The sequence below is a fragment of the Tupaia chinensis genome, unplaced genomic scaffold (assembly GCF_000334495.1).
Source record: "Tupaia chinensis unplaced genomic scaffold, TupChi_1.0 Scaffold000325_1, whole genome shotgun sequence".
NCBI lineage: Eukaryota > Metazoa > Chordata > Mammalia > Scandentia > Tupaiidae > Tupaia > Tupaia belangeri.
In genome coordinates, this window is record NW_006159819.1 from 353,028 (window position 1) to 369,995 (window position 16,968).

Sequence of the window (16,968 nt, forward strand, 5' to 3'; positions counted from 1 at the left end):
TGAATGGAGTTCAACATAGGACTATTGTAAATTTTTATCTAATTTCATTGTTCTACTAACTAGAATAGTAAAAGGCAGGTGTTTTGTTTTGTTTTGTTTTTCCCCTGTAGGGTGACATTTTGCATAAGTGTGGCTAGAAGTTAGAATTTCCTTAGTATTAAATTAGTTGCAAATGTCCCTCAGTAACCTAAATTACTAGTGAGTGGGCAGTAAAAAAACAGTCACCAGGCCAGGTTTGGGTTGTTTGCCACCATTCTATGCATATTAGGAAAAAAATTTGAAATGTGTCTTACAATAGCCAGTTGATCCTGAATATATTGGGTTGTGGAAAAGTCATATTTTTTCATGTTTTTCTCTGCAAAAATGAATCATGACTTTCCTGACTACCCAATATATAAGAGCCATTTCTAGAAGAGATTTATGTCATTCTGAGCATTCTAAGTGAAAGATCTGCCTTCCATGTGAGTGGGCTGCACCCCATCCCAGTCTACAAGTGTCCTGGGAAGAACAAACATACACAGGAGACAAGTTAGTGTCTTTTCTGATAGAGAAAGATCAACTTTGGCTGCCTTGGATATCAGAACTCAAAGTTTTTCTATCTTCAGATTCAGGGGTGACATCAGAAAGTTCTTGAGTTCTCAGACCTTTGGTCCAAAATTGAGTGTTTGATCATTGACTTCCCTGACTCTGAGGCCTTTGGACTGCTCCACTAGTACCCAGGATTTCCAGATTCGAAACCATCTGTCCTGGAACTTCTAAACTGTTGTAGTAACATGACAATAAGAGCAAGGGCCAATTAGAAAGTATGATGCAAAAATCAAAGGGTCTGGTGCATGACAATATATTTGCAGGGGAAAAAGCAAACATATTTAAAAAATAGTTCTGATATGCTTCTTGGCCTGTTCCAGATAAAGACACTCAACATGAATTAACTATATAAAAATAATTATGTGCATAGTGAACTTCCAATGGTATTGTACTCGAGGGCAACCTGATAGATATGATAATTACTTTGATTTGAACATGTATCAAAATTTTACACTGTCTCCCTAAGAACAGTTATTACCTCTCTCTTTTCTGACATTAGGCCTACCTCTTAAGTTATTACCTCTCCCACGAAATGAAAATAAGGTATTAAAACAAGATCACAAACAGTACCAGAGGCAGTGACTATGTGTGAGCAGTAACCGTAACACCCACATCATTGTTCACTGTAGAACCAGTGCCTCCCATCATCTAACATTTATGGCCACATAGAGAGAAGACCTCATAGGAGAAGATGACAAGAAGGAAAAAAGTCTCTGGGATCTAGCAGGTGCTGTAGTGGTTACAACACTGGACTACCACATGTCTGACCACCATTCAAGTCCAAGATCTGATTGCTTAAAACTCATACAGGGCACATGTGTGTGTGTGTGTGTGTGTGTGTGTGTGTGTGTGTGTATAAGGCACATGTGTGTGCATATCCAAAATCTCAGGAGGAAAATGTAAAAAAAGGGATTACTGTGTAGCCATCTCCCAGGGGTTGAATTTTCACTTTTTCTCTTGCTCTGTCTCTTTCTGGCCAATACGCGCAGCCTATGGCAAAAAACCTTAAAAAGTAAAATAGAGAAAAATTCTCAAGATTGGTTCATAGACGACACTCTAAAGTATATGGTATATAATGGAGATTACGTGGAAATTTGTTGGTAGGAAAACTATCATAGGATGGCAGACTGCTGAGCTCCATTATGTAAAATCTTTGTTTTTTTGGGTCTAGGCCACTAAAATTAGAGACATATCCCTAAGCACAAAATAAAGCCACAACCACAATAAAAGTAGATAGAAAAGAGAATTTTACAGGAAAGAAAGATTTTAGATAAGAAATACACCCAAAAGACCTTTGGGCTGATAGGTTGGTTGCTAGGTAGTGTTATAGTCTACTTACAGTGAGCAGTAAGAGGACATCCAGACATAGCCAAATTTATTGGAGTTTTATGATTAAGCTGGTGGCATACTGGGGGTGGGGAGGAACTCATGTCTCTCAAAACCCTGCAATCCTGAGTGCAAGGTGAGGGGTGCTTATAAAGGCAAAAATGACACTCTTTTCTGGGTTGATGTGGCAATCACAAGAACAGAGTGATGGGCTTGATAGACTTGGGGGTAGTGTTCTACAATATAAAAACAAAAGCAAACTACAGAAGCAAAACAAGCAGGTTAGTCATTCCTAAGGATATGTTCCATCCTTATCTAAACATAATAGAATCTTACTGGTCTTCTTGCTTCAAGGCAAGGGGTCTGGAAAATGATGATTACATCACTAAGGAACATCCTAGGGTAGGGAGTTTCTGGTTATTTAGCAAGACAATAAGTGTGTTAAGCACTTTATTTACTCTAGGGAAAAGGAAAAAAGCAAGTTTTTAATATAGAGAGAAATTAGAAATGGAGGTCACTTCATTCCCCACTTCGCTTTTACAGGGATCAAATCATTGTTTCCTTGATATCTGCTAGAAGGCAGGGTGATAGTCTCCTTTGGCAGGTAAGAAATTTCACAAAATTTAAAGTCCAGTTTGAACTGACTTGTGTTGATTTCATGGTCTCCAATTGCGGAACACAGCTGCTCTCCTGTGGGAGGGTCTGGTCAGAATGACTTGGACCCATATTCATGGTATGCAGCCACTAGGTTCAGTCCCTTACAGGGAGATTGTGATACTGCACTTCCCAAGGTAAGGCAACCAGTTTACAGAAGCAGAACAGCATTTACTTAGGTATTTATGGAAACAACACAATTTCTTGTAAAACAGAAATCATATTATTCTCTTTTTTTGAGTCTCCTCAAATATCTGTTAAGGAGAGTCACCCTGGCAGTGCAGTGCCTGGTATATTTGGGTTCTAGGTACAGAGGTAACTAGCATTTAATATTTAATTGCTTTCATCTTGTAGGAGATGGATCAGGTAAGAAAACTGAGTAAACTAGACCCGAAAGTCAAAATTAGAAGCATGGGTAATAGAGGACTTAACAGGATGTGGGCCAAGGAGCCTATTACCAGAGGCCTTTCTAACCATCCCATGAGTCAGCAGCAGCCTGTCCTTTCTCTGATCACCTGATGGTGGAGCTGCTGGGCCATGTTCCTGACAATGCCTGATTTATAGTAGTCAGACTCTGGAGTGACTATGTGGGCCTCCACCCCTGGGCTTGGGTCTGGCTGAATTATGATTAGGGGGCTGCTGGTGAGGAAGAGAAAGAGGACGAGAAAGAGAAAGCCCTCTATCTTGCCAGGACCAGGGAATTGGAAAGAATGAGATAAAGGGATAGAGTAGAAATGGACACGGGCAGCCTGAGCCTAGGTAGTCCAAGCAACCTGTGTCGCTGCTTGAGTTGCTGCTTCAGCTGCTTGAGCCACTTGAGCCACCCAGAGAAACTGGGCCTCTTTATTTATAGTACAAGGAGACATTACACATGTATGTTTCATGACATTTCATAGATTGGTTGCCAGGTTACAGAGAATAAGAAGCAGTTAACAAATCTATAAGGGCTCAGTCATACTGGGTCAGGTGTATTCCTTGGTGATAATTCCATCAAGAGAAAGTCTCATCTTCTTTTCTAATGCAGAGAAACCTAGCTATTAGGTGAGGGGAAGAACCTAAAGAACTTCTCCATAAGGAGTGCACCAGCCACCACACCCAGAGAAGGCTAAAGAACCTTCCAGATGCAGAGCAAGGGATTAGACTTTACTAATTGGGGTCAAGATATTTCTTGAAGTCCATTAGATGTGTCTGTTGGGACAACCCTGTAATTTCCACCCTTGTTCTGTCTGCAGCCAAGGTCAAGGAAAGACAAGTTACAAGGTTCTGCCAAACCCCAAAAGAGCAGGTGGTGTTCGCTCAGAGCTCGTCCCACATGACTAGAGTAGGGCTGTTTCTATCTTGTCTCTGAAATATTATCCAGAAGGAACTTCCTGGCTTATTTTTTTGGATCAATGCCCTGGTGAGTCTGTGGAAGCAGCCCTCTTGGCTTTGGTGTGACAGATCCACAGGCTAACTTCAACAGTGGTAAGAGTAACTGATACATCTATGTAAGGCCTCATCTGGATTAGTTGGAGTGGTTCCATTCCTTTAGTTGTTTTACTGTATTTAACATTTAAAGATAGTACAATTAGCTTTAGAACTTTATTTTGATTAATTTTGACAACTCTTTCTTAGACTTTTAAAACATAAATCAAACCTTTAATAACATGCTTAGACCTTTTTGTTTTTGTCCCTTTTTTTTATTTTCCTTCTGTTCTGAGATAGTCATTTTATCTCGGGTATGTGGACATGTGTGTGGGCACTGCTTATATGTGGCAACACAGTTTCTAAGAGGGTGCTTTTATGTAACTCAAAGCCATTATATCAATGAAAAGATGAAGTGTTCTAAGACTAATGAATTGAGAACTTAAGGTTTATCTATTATTCTTGAAAAAATCACATATGCATATACACAGGCAGTCAAGGGAGAGACAGAGAAGGAGAATGAGGAGGTACTTTCCTCTCCCCTTTGAAATGGTCAAGCCACAACCCATCATCTCTTCCTCTTTTGGAAATTTTAGAAGGCATGCACGTGTGCCCGATATGTTTTACAATCCTCTTGACTCTGGAACTCTAAAAGTGCAGCCAGCCATGTCTTAAGCAGCACACCACTCACTACCTGGTCCCTCCTTTTGCTTTATTTTTGTAAATAAGCATTTTTGACTCATTTTGTGTCACCAGGAGACACTATTTTTTTGTCTCTTGTCTAATTGTAAAAGGGGGTTCATTTAGTTTTAAATCCCAAGAAAAACAGAGAGTTTTAGAAATTTGCTTATTTTTAGATTCAGAATCTCTTTTAGGTAATAACTAATATAAGTTCTGAAACACTTTTGCCTCCTTTTGCTGTCTTTGCCCCAGGGGATACCTGTGTTCACCAGGGATTTATGAAAGCCTACCTCCTTAGGAAATTCTATAATACAAAGCACTCATCCTTCACTGACTGAACAAGATTCTCACTCTGTGAACAAGATTTCACTCCTTTTATGCTTCCACAAAGATAGCTGGTACGTATTTGGGCTTGACATTCTGAATGGAATGGTGGGAAATGGAGACTTGGTTTCAAAGATAATACAAATTCCATGTTTCAATATGATACCAGGAAAATATAAAAGCAACATAATACTAAAGAAGGTGAGTGCTCAAACTTTAGAAAGATTCTGTCTGATGGATACTCAGGTTTTCCAGTGCCCTTCCGGATCAGTTAATAAAATACAGGGTGACAAATTTTAAAGAGAAGTTGACTGATAGGAGATGTCTGGACAATGTTATCAGTGCTAATAAATGCATTCATTTAGTTGACTTGCTAAGAGGAAAAGAAATTACTTTGGCCAGGCTGGGAGAGTTCCAGGGAATTGCTCACTGTGACATCAAGTAACTGAGATCGTTGCATGGAAAATAAGTGGTAAATTATAACTGGAAACTCAATACATTTTATGTTTCTCTCTAAATATTCGAAGTGGATTTTGTCATTTTCCATGCACAATTACCCTGTGATGTGTTCTAACCATTAGGCTTATTTTACCTTTAAGAAAGGGAAGGGCTTAGAGGTTTTATAACTGGTGCAAGAGCCTGCAAAGCTAAGCAATGATATATGGAGTCTTTGAAGTCTCTTGACTGACTTCAGGCTCTGGATAACTAACTGCCATAATCCATATTCCATATTTATCATTTGAAGGTGAATTTAGAATTTTATGAGAAATTAAGAGGGAGACAGTTTGGAGCTCAATATAATAAACCTAAAACTTTTATTTGAGGTGTCCTGCAATGCAGCAAACCATCTCAGGAAAAAATTGATTTTTTGTCCTGGAGGGTTTGAAGCAGAAATCAAGAGGTGAATTCCAGAAAAAGTATAGAGGGATGGGATCCTTATATTGCAAGAGGGCTGCATTATACTTGTAAGGGAGTGTGGTTGAAATCCCTTAAACCTTTTGGAAGCAGGGAATTAGCCTGTGTAATAAGAAGCAGGTTAGTTATTGCAGATGGTTCAGGTTTATTCATGCACAGAAGAGCCAAATTTCCAGAATATTTACCTTGGCCCAGGATCATCAATGTTAAGATTGCTTTTCTCTCTCTTTTAAACATAATCGTATTGGCGCAACAAAGTTGTTCTTCAGGTTGCCTCATCTCTCAATTTATCCTAACTCGAATCAGTGAGTCCCACAGATTCTGCATTCTTGTTATTTCTTTGCTATCATCACATATTTATTGTATTCCAAGTAGCTTTCAAGCAAGGTCCTTTTTTTCCTTTAGCTTTCACATCTATCAACTCATTTGCTAAGATGTTAGAAGATTAGATTTTTAAAAGGTGAAAATCCTTTCTACCTCTTATTTTTAATTATTTGGTTTAAATAGGAACTTTACATTTATTCTTCATTTTTCATTATTCTCAGCTTCTATCATTTCTCCTATGAACTTATTTATGTGATAAAATATTTATTGGTTTCACTAATCTAAAATTATAACCCTGCTTCGATGATTTTATATAAACTACTCTCTCTTCTTGGAATGCCCTTTTCATATTCTTTATTGGGCTGACATTCTGAAGAATAATTTCCCTGGAAATTAAGTTTTATTCTGTTCAGTTTGATTACAGGAAATTAAGTTTACCAACCTTATTTAATCAAGGGCTTCCTCTCTCCTTCCCTAACATAAGATCCTAGAAAATGTAAGATCCTGAAAAAATGACTTGGAATAAGAGATGAGAATCTTATCCTCTCCCAAAATCTTCAAAAGATTTTTGTTAATGTCTGAGGGAGTTTTCATTATTGCTACTGTTTCATTGTTGCTTTCTAATGGGTAGTCTAAACCTTTTACAATACAGTCGATATCTCTGACAAGGATGAATTTATTTGCCCTAAATTTTCAGGTGTGTGAGGACTCATGGAAGCTAGAAATGAAAAAAATATTTTTATTTAATTGGAATTAGAAAGGCAGGTTTTGTTTTCTAAAATTAATTTGATTTTTGTAGGAGAAAATGTACACTCTTCAGGGAGAGAGAGTAAAACAGAAGGATACAGAGGGAGAATGCACATCCCTGTAAAGGGGCTTGGTCACACTCCAATTCTTTTCCTCTATTTCTCCATTTATTAGGATTCTGAATATGCATACACAAACACCTGGAGTGTTTTTCAAATCACGGTTTCTCATTTAAAATTTGTTTTTCAGTTTCAAACAACCAATATGATGTATATATAGAACAAATCAATGTATCTTTTTTTTTAATAGTGTCAAACAAATACGTAGAATACAATGGATACTTAATGCTTATTGAACATAATCATTACCAAAAAATTTCTAATTTTGGTTCATAACGTTATCCCGTGATGTGAAAATATCTGCTTCAGAATTTTATGCATTTGCTAAAAGGAAGAGTTTCTGACATGAGGACTCAGAACAGAAAGGCTTACTTGGATAAGGTTTTTTGTTTTTGCATATTTATTCCATCTTTCTTTTCTCTCTCTTTTTTCCTCAGAAATGCATTTATTTATTTATTTATAATTTTTAGTTTCCGTTCTTTTATCTTTTAAATTTTTTTAAAAATTTAATCACTATGCACTTTTATAGCATACAAAATGGAATTTCTAGCATGAATATACTGCATTTTATTCCAAAGATATTACTATACACATTGTCATCAACAGATAATTTTCCATTTTTGCATCTGCTAAATTTTTTCTTCCTTTTTTTTTTTCTTTGATTGCCACACATGGATAGATTTTAAGAAAAAAAAGTAATCCATCTTCTTGCAATTGACCTGATGTGGGCCGTAGGTGCCCTTTCATGGTCCAGAGACAATCTAGTTTATCAGGGGGAAACAAACCAAACTAACCTACAAAATGAAGGTGAAGGCATGATTGTGTGGTCTTTCTGTTACCAATCTTTTATCTTAGGCTCTCCTCACTGTCTATTTTATACTGTATTATATTGTTTCAAAAGATGAGTTTTAGAATTACTATAAAAATGAATGTAATTTTAAATTATTGACTATTTTGCATAATCTGGGGCAAAAATATTTTCTTGAATACAGTTTCAAGAAATCAGCATGCACAAAAACCCCCTTGAGCTTTGGTAAGTATAAAGGCACAGCCACTCTATATTGAAACATATCCTTCAGTAACAGAGCTAGTAGACTTTAGAAGCATAGAGTGTCATGTGCTTGGTGACAAGTGGAGGGCAAAACCAAAAATAGGGTAAAAATATATGTAAAAGTCCTATATAAGACATTGTGCAACTAGTTTTCTCCTCCACAATACATCACTGAATTTTGAATGGACACATTTTTATAAATTTAGAAATTTGCTTTTAATAGGGTATGACATGTTATTTCATATAATAAAGCAGGAGTAATTGTTTAGGTTTAGTAAGTTAATTATAGCTTTTGGGGGGAAGAGAAAGAAACAAACAGCTTAAGTAGGCATAAGTGATATTCAGTACTAGCCATGTGCACTTAGCAGAGCATGGAAGGAGAGAAGAGCCATGATATAAAATGCTGAGAAAAAGACCATTAATTCAAAAGTTATACATTTAATTGTAGAGAATAAATAGAAAAAAATGCAAAATATATGACAGTTTGGGAAAGACACTGAATATTTGAAAAATTAGGCTGAGAGCATTCTGTGAGAGGGTATAATAAAAAGATCAGACTGAGACTAACCTAAACAAACAAACCAACAAACAAACCAAAAAAAAAACAGCCTATGAGCTGCAAATTGAGCAAGATGCCAATCAAATTTGTCTTCTGATTTTAAATAGGTCTTTAAACCCTGTGGTCAGACCTGTGGTCCCTTTGTGTCTAGCATACATAGAGTCTAGTTCTTGAAATATCTTTCCTCTGAATTAAACTGTTTCCTCCAATTTCACTTATCAGGTCATTAAATAGCATGAGTAATGGGTAGCAACCAAAAGATAACAAGTCTCTGTTTGTTCCCGTAATCATGGGTCAGAAAGAACCCATGTAGTGCCTTTATTTTGTTCAGTGAAAATGACTGAGGTATGGATAAACATGGAGCCTGATGGTTGCCTGCCAATGATGTTGGGAAAGGAAAATGAGAGAGTAGCTGGAAAAAAAAAAAAAGATAACATGATATACTCCTAATCTAAATATAGTATATTGACCAAAATTAAAATAAATTATTTTTTTTAATTTTAATTTGTCAAGTTTTGACAGGTAGTAGAAGATGAAACAACATGACCACTTGATTCTATTGAACAAATCATAATGCTCATGCTCAGTCAGTCTTCATGCCTTCTGTATTAAAGCTAGTTGGGATTCCTGGCCTAGGGTCAGTGCAGTGTAGTCGATTGAGATTCCATTCTGTGTTATGTACATCATTGCTGTGATTGGGAATTTCCTAATTTTAGTTATAATCAAATTTGAAAAAAAGTCTCCATATACCCATGTATATTTTCTTGGCCATGTTGACAGCCACAGACATTGCACTTAGCACCTGTATTCTTCCCAAAATGCTAGGCATCTTCTGGTTTCATTCACCAGAGATTTCTTTTGATGGCTGACTTTTGCAAATGTGGCTTATCCACTCACTCTAGGCAACTGTATCAGGTATCCTTAAGTGTGCTATTTAGGGGGGATAATTTGACAGAATAACATTTAAAATATTCTAGATTTGAAATTTGTAATTATTAGGATTGTTGGAGGTCAGGCAAGAGCCCAGGCATGATGTTTAGATGTGAGGACTTAGGTTTTGGAGATATATTTGGGAATGGTTAGGACAATAACATATAAAATATATAGAGCACCTCAACTTAGACTTTGCTAATCATTTAACTAGTTAGACTAAGTAGACTTCACTAATCCCTATCTGCTCTCATTATTTAAGAAAAGCATTGATGCATTTTCTTGTCATCCCTACTATTGAAGTACTCTTTGCTCTATGTGGTTATTGGGAAGTCTGAAGTGTCCCTGAGAGACAACCTTTTCTTTGTAGTGAGAATTTTGTTTGCGAGCCTTCTCTCTCTTTCTCTAATTTGCTGTTGTTCCTCAAGGCAAGTTCATATGAATGTACAGATATTATGTCAGTTTTTCTCCATAGAATCCCTTGGAGAATTTTCAAAGAGGCTCATATTCTCATATGTCTCCTCATTTTAGCTTTCCCAGGAGATAAAACATTAGAAGTGGTTAGTTCTTTTCTGTGGTAAGTAACACTGCTTTCTATATAAGAATGTCTCTGCTATATTCCCTCCATATAAAGACCCAAGATTCTGACCCTGTCACTTAACCCTACCTGTAACCACTTCAACCTCTTTTTCATGATACTGCTGGTGACACAACCCAAGGTCTCTCTTCTCTTATACCAGGTACTGTAAATGCCTCTTAATTTTAATTTTATTACATTACTTATTCATTTTTTAATTGTCAGAGGCATGGATGCTCTATTTGGAGAAACAGAGAAAGACAGAGGGAAAGAGAGAAAGGACTCCTGAATGGGGTTTTGTCATGCCATAATCCCTTCTCGTCCATCTCTCCATACTGTAGAGATTTTGGACCTGCATACCCAGGTGCACCACAGGCTTTTCAAGCTGCTAGAGTCAGGATTAGAGCCACTCAATTGATCATGTGGGATCCAGCTCCCTGAACCTCCAGACTCCTGGATATGACTTAAATAATAATTTTATTTTCCCTTGCCCTCAAATGTGTGAGGAAGATCCTGGTTTGAGGGATTTTGGGTGCTTTATGAAGAACTTTTTTTGCAGGACATGTTTCCTGAATTAGAATTGCCATGGCAATATCAAAGTTGTGTGACTGTCATTGTCTACCTAGATAGAGACCAGGTCTTGCAGCAATGTCACATTTGAATTCCCAGAGATAAAAGAATGCAAAGCAAGGAGTAATATATCTTTAATTGGATTCATAATCTTTGAAAGGGGGGTATCAACCAAGTGATATTTATTAATTGGTATGTTGGTATGAATAGTACAAATGCTGGTTCCTGCTAGCTTAGAGAGAATGGAGGGTAATGAAGAGAGGAAAACTTGGTGCTAAAGGTAGAGTGGATTTTGGTTTGTCTAATGTATCACTTCAAATATAGATACAATATATCTATAAATCTAAACCTATATCTATATTATTTTCTACTTTCTGTAAACAGATTAGAAGAAGAAAGTGCAGATGGAATGGAGGGGTAAAAAGCACCACTAAGCAGGTTGCTCATCACAGGAATGGTGTCCCCATATGTAGTTTTCACACTGTGATATTATTGAGGGTTGGTGGATAGTTTTGCTAAATTATATTCGTGAATTTTCTCATGAGTCTCAGTATTGGCATGTTTCTATTCACTTAAAGTAATAAAAAATGAACTGATGATGTTTATTCCCCAAGTTTTTATTCAATAACTTTGTGACTGGAAGAGAATAGGGTTTATCAGAGTGCAGTGAATCACAATTTGGCAAATTTTGTTCCATTTCTAAGAAGACTCCAGGATTGCCATGCTTATTACCAATGGCACTGCTGTATTCATGCCTTCTGTATTGACATTTATTGGGATCCCTGGTTTGGAACCTGTCCAGTATTGGATTGGAATTCCATTCTGTGCTATGTATGTCATTGCTTTGATTGGAAATTCTCTGCTTTTGATCATCATCGTATCTGAGCCCAGCCTCCATGAACCTATGTATATCTTCTTGGGCATGTTAGGAGCCACAGACATTGCACTTAGCACCAGCATTGTGCCCAAGATGCTTGGAGTTTTCTGGTTCCACATACCAGAGATATGTTTTGATGCTTGCCTCTTTCAGATGTGGCTCATCCACACATTTCAGGGTATTGAATCTGGAATCCTATTGGCCATGGCTCTGGACCGCTACGTAGCTATCTGTTATCCTCTAAGGCACGCTACTATATTCACTCGACAACTAGTCACTAATATTGGAGTTGGGTTGACATTGCGGCCTGCCGTTCTGGTAATTCCATGCCTATTGCTCATAAAGTGTCGTCTGAAACTTTACCGAACCAAGTTAATATCCCACACGTACTGTGAACACATGGCCCTTGTGAAGCTTGCCACTGAAGATGTTTACATAAATAAGATCTATGGCCTCTTTGGAGCTTTTTTCGTTGGTGGGCTTGACTTCATTTTCATCACCCTCTCTTATATACAAATATTTATCACCGTCTTCCAGTTGCCTCAGAAAGAAGCCCGACTTAAGGCAGTTAACACATGTATTCCCCACATATGTGTCTTCTGCCAATTCTATTTCCTTGCATTTTTCTCCTTTTTTACTCACAGATCTGGATCTTATATCCCATCATATATACATATCACCTTGTCTAGTCTTTACCTATTGGTACCACCATTCCTCAATCCCTTCATCTACGGGGTAAAGACCAAACACATTCGAGAAAAGGTAGTAAAAATGTTCTGTTCCAAAGACCAGACTTGACATTTGACTGAAATAGTTCTTCCTATAGATATAATCGTTCATTTATCAGACCTGGATACTCTGGAAATTCACTCTGTGGCTTGGGGGATAAAAAATCACTAATTAATACATTAATGAACATAAAAATTATTATATTAAACAAATTCAGAGGTTATTGACCTTACGTCAAAAGACAGAAGAATGTGAAAGAAATAAAGATGCTGATAAGGTGCTAAAAGACGAAACGCTTGGATATAGAAAGAGTCATAACACACGACAATTCACTTCCTATGTGCCCAGTGCTTTATGGAATAGATACTCCTAGAAATTGTCCTGCAGAGACCATCAGGTGGTATAATGATTATGTCATTGGACTTCCAAATAGTCTACCATGGTCTGAATACTGGACCAAGGCTGCTTAAAACTCAAGCCAGGCAATTGTGCATGCATGCCCAAGATCTCGAGAGAATGGAGGAAAAGTGTTTGTGATGTGGACATCCCTTCTCAGGGGTGATTCTTGCTTTCTGTCTCTCTCTCTCTTTCTGGCTAGCTCACACATCCTACAGCAAAAGTTTCTCTCAAAAAAATAAAAATAAAAATAAATCATTCTGCAAATCACAGTGGAGCACAGTACCTACACTGATTCCTTGTTACCTTGATCATCAAGATCTTCCTACTATGTGATATGCAAGTCTCACTAAAATCTTTTTCAACTACTGTAAAAAAGTATTTAGTGTTTACTTCGTGCCATCAAGATTTACCCCATAATTATGTACATCCTTCTTTGTACTAAATACAATCTGAACTCTGAAAATTATAATTATTTTCTTATTGCAGCCTATCTTATTATATTATTCATGTTACATTCAAATTGACAACTTTCATGGTACATAAAATATGTTTGCTCCAAGAAATATAAAAGTAGGGCATGCAATATTGTGTTTGTTTTTTGTTAATGTTATTGTTTATGATAGTGTCCACATTCTTTCTTCATTTGTATGAGGAGTGATTTGAGTAAAGCTCAGATATTTGGTGCTTTTTATGAGCAATGAGAAATGTAGTAGTAGCTTTACTCTGCATTGATTTTATTGTATTTGCATACTAAGGATAACATTTCATAGAGATACTTTATTTTGTAAGCTCATTATAACTGAGGGCAACTAGTCAAACACTGAGAATATTTCACTAAAAACCAATTTCAAATTTGGCAAGAAAAAATCATTGTGGAAGTTTATTATTTGCATGGAATTGGGAATCAAATAGAGTGTAATTCAAAACTTTGTTTCCACTTCTTGACTATATGCATTGGAAAATAATTTATGTTCACAAATTGAGCTGCCTCATCTAACACATGGAAGCATAACACATTTTCCATTGAGGAGTAGAGCTGGTGGTGGTTACAGCATAACTGGTAAGGACTTGATGATTATTGTTGTCATGATCATCCTTATTAACACCTTGCTGATTTCATCATGAACATGCTAATCATGTCAGTTTATCTTGAATAAAAATAGTGTGCCACTACCTTTCATGGTGTTCATTAATATCAACCAGAAATGCATTAACAAAGTAGAAATGTAAGTTTTCCATGACTCAGTTTATCATCATTTTTTGTAAAATCCAATATCAGTAAAAAGGAACACAAAGTCTACAACTGTTGAGCACAAGGATATTTACATGTGTATCTTTCTATATCTCTTTTTTGCATCTGTACAGTGAACCTTGTTAATTTTATGAAACGTTATCATTTATAACCTTAACATGTGTCTCCTCATTTTATCAGTTGTTAATAGAAGTGTGTTTAACTCTGCCACTATTAATGTGGATTACCTGATTTCTCCTTTTAATTCTGCTATTTTTTGATTTATGTATTTTTAAGCAGTGAGTGGACTATAAATATCCACGTTGTAGGGTGCTTAAAGATTTGAAGTTAATGGGGACCAGTAGTTAGCGTAATGGCTATGTTGCTGGACTCCCATGTAATCGTCTACAGTTCAAGTCCTGGACCCAGTGGCTTAAAATCACGCCAGGCATGTGTGTGTGCGTGCCCAAGATCCCGAGAGGAGTGCACGCCCAAGATCACGAGAGGAGAATGGAGGAGAAGGGATTGTGGCTTGGCCATTCCCCCTGAGGGGGCATTTCTCTCTTTCTGTCTCTCTCTGTCTTTCTGGGGAGTGCACGTGCCCTATGGCAAAAACCTCTCCAAAAAAACAAACAAACAAACAAAAACTTGAAGTTAATGTAAATTTTTGGTTGAATGATTTAATTTTCTCATTGTGGAATGTTCCTCTTTTTTTCTAGTAATGCCTAATATTTTATTTTTATATGCTACTAACATAAGTATCTGTATATATATATATATATATAGTCCCCCATCCCCCACTTTTTCACTTCTATTTTGTTTTTGTTAATGTGTGCCTCTATTTCCTTAAAATATTAAACACCATTATTTGAAAATATTTAACTATTAATTATTATAAATTCATAAGCTAAGGGTCAGTTTTTACGAATTGTTTAATTTTCCTCTTATTTATTAATTAATGCTCTGTCTCTCACCATGTCTAATAATTTGTTTTGTTGACAAGCATGTTTAAAAACATTGAGAAGGTCCAATAAAATTGTATTTTTCTCCAGTGGTATTTTACCTCTCATCCTATGATATACTCCATATGACTTAATCTAATAAAGAATCTTACTGGATTGAAACTTACTCTACAACTTTACTGGAGAGTAGAAGTCTTGAACCTGAAACTCAGCTGCAAGATAATGTGTTCACATGTCTACTGCTTCCTGGATCTTTGTATGCCTAGGGAGAAATACTATCCTGAATTCCCTCTTTCTTTTTATCATGTTTTCTGCTTATTTTTTTGGCTTCCCATTCCCTTAGTTATAGAAGTTAGCAAGGGCTTTGTGTCAAAATCAGTACATTGACAGTCTTAGGTCTCTGCTCCTCCTCCTTCTCACCTAGAATGAGACCTTTACATTGCCAACCTTTCATCATTGCCAACCTTTTTTTTTTTTTTTTTTTTTTTTTGCTATAAGGCATGTGCACACACCAGAAAGAGAGAGAGACAGAAAGCAAGAAATCACCCCCCAGGGTGGATGGCCACATCACAGTCATGCACGCACCCGCGTCTAGCTTGAGCTTAAGCCACTGGGTTTAGGACTTGAACCACAATCGACTACATGGGAGTCCAGCAACATAGCCATTACGCTAACTGCTGGTCCCTTTTTGTAATTTCCTGACAGAAAACCGGCCTCTTCCTGTATCTCCAGAGACGGCAAATGACTCTAAGTGAGGTTTCAGGAAGTCAGATTTTTTATCTGACTGTAGTATTCCATTGTATATAGACCACGTTTTCTACATCCCTTCATCTTTCTGGCATTTAGTTGATTCCACAGCTTTGCTACTGTTAATATTGATGCAGCAAGTGTGGGAATCCAGCGACTAACATTGCTGCAGTAAGTGTGGGATTCCAGATGTATCTTTGATGTAGGACTTTGTTTTGAAGATATATGCCCAGTAGTGAGACTGCTGGATCATAGAGTAGTGATTTTAATTTTTAAAGAAATTTCTACACTGTTTTTCATATGGCTATACTAGTTTACATTCCCACAACTGTGTACAAGCGTTCCCTCTTTTCCACTTCCTCACCAATATTTTTTATCTTCTGTCTTTTTGATAATAGCCATTCTAACTCAAATAAAGCAGCATCTCATTATGTTTTTGATTTACATTTTTCTGATGAGTACTGATGTTGAACATATTATCATATATCTGCCAACCATTTTTATGACTATTTGGAGAATGTCTACTGAAGTCTTTTGTTCATTTTTTATTTTATTGTTATTTTAATTTTTTTGCTATTGAGTTGTTTTGATTTCTTATATATTTTGGATATGAACTCATTAGAGAGTAGATTTTAAGTGTTCTCATCACAAATAAAAGATAATATAAATATTTATTAATCAGTTTCATTTAGTCACTTCACAATTTATATATATTTAAAAAATCATGTTGCACACTATAAATAAACAGAATTTTCATTTGTCAACTTAAAAAAATGAACATATTTTAAATGGAGAAAAAAGATAAATGCAGATAATGTTAGCATTTTTGACCTTCTAAAATTATCTTATCTGAAATTTATTTCATGCATTTCTTTTTTTTAAGTGTTTATATATATATACACATACACTTATTCTTGGGTGAAGCTTTACCTGGTTTCTCCAATCTACCAGTCTTGACTCAATTTTAGTTTGGACCACAAAACATTTCTATCATTTAAAAAACTGCCAGATGGTTTTTCTGCTTGCTGTAAAGAGAGAAAGAGAGTTATAGAGAGAAAAACTAAGAAGGCACCCATTCCCGCATGGGTCATGGTCATTGCATAGTCTCTTCTCCTCCTTTTCTCCCTTCTTTTGGGATTTTGAGCTTACACATGCACATGCCCAGTGTCTTTCTCAGGCTGCTAGATTTCATACTTAAACTACATGCTTAGTCTTTTGGATACAACTTCCATAACCACCACTCCATGAGCTGGA

At 36.5% G+C, this 16,968-nt stretch overlaps 1 protein-coding gene across 1 annotated transcript; it reads left to right on the forward strand.

Moving 5' to 3' along the window:
* Positions 1–11,490: 11,490 nt before the first annotated feature.
* On the forward strand, positions 11,491–12,444 carry LOC102479854 (olfactory receptor 52A1). The gene has a single exon (XM_006151733.1). It carries the CDS (start codon positions 11,491–11,493, stop codon positions 12,442–12,444), a length of 954 nt encoding a protein of 317 aa, XP_006151795.1.
* The last annotated feature ends 4,524 nt before the right edge of the window (positions 12,445–16,968 follow it).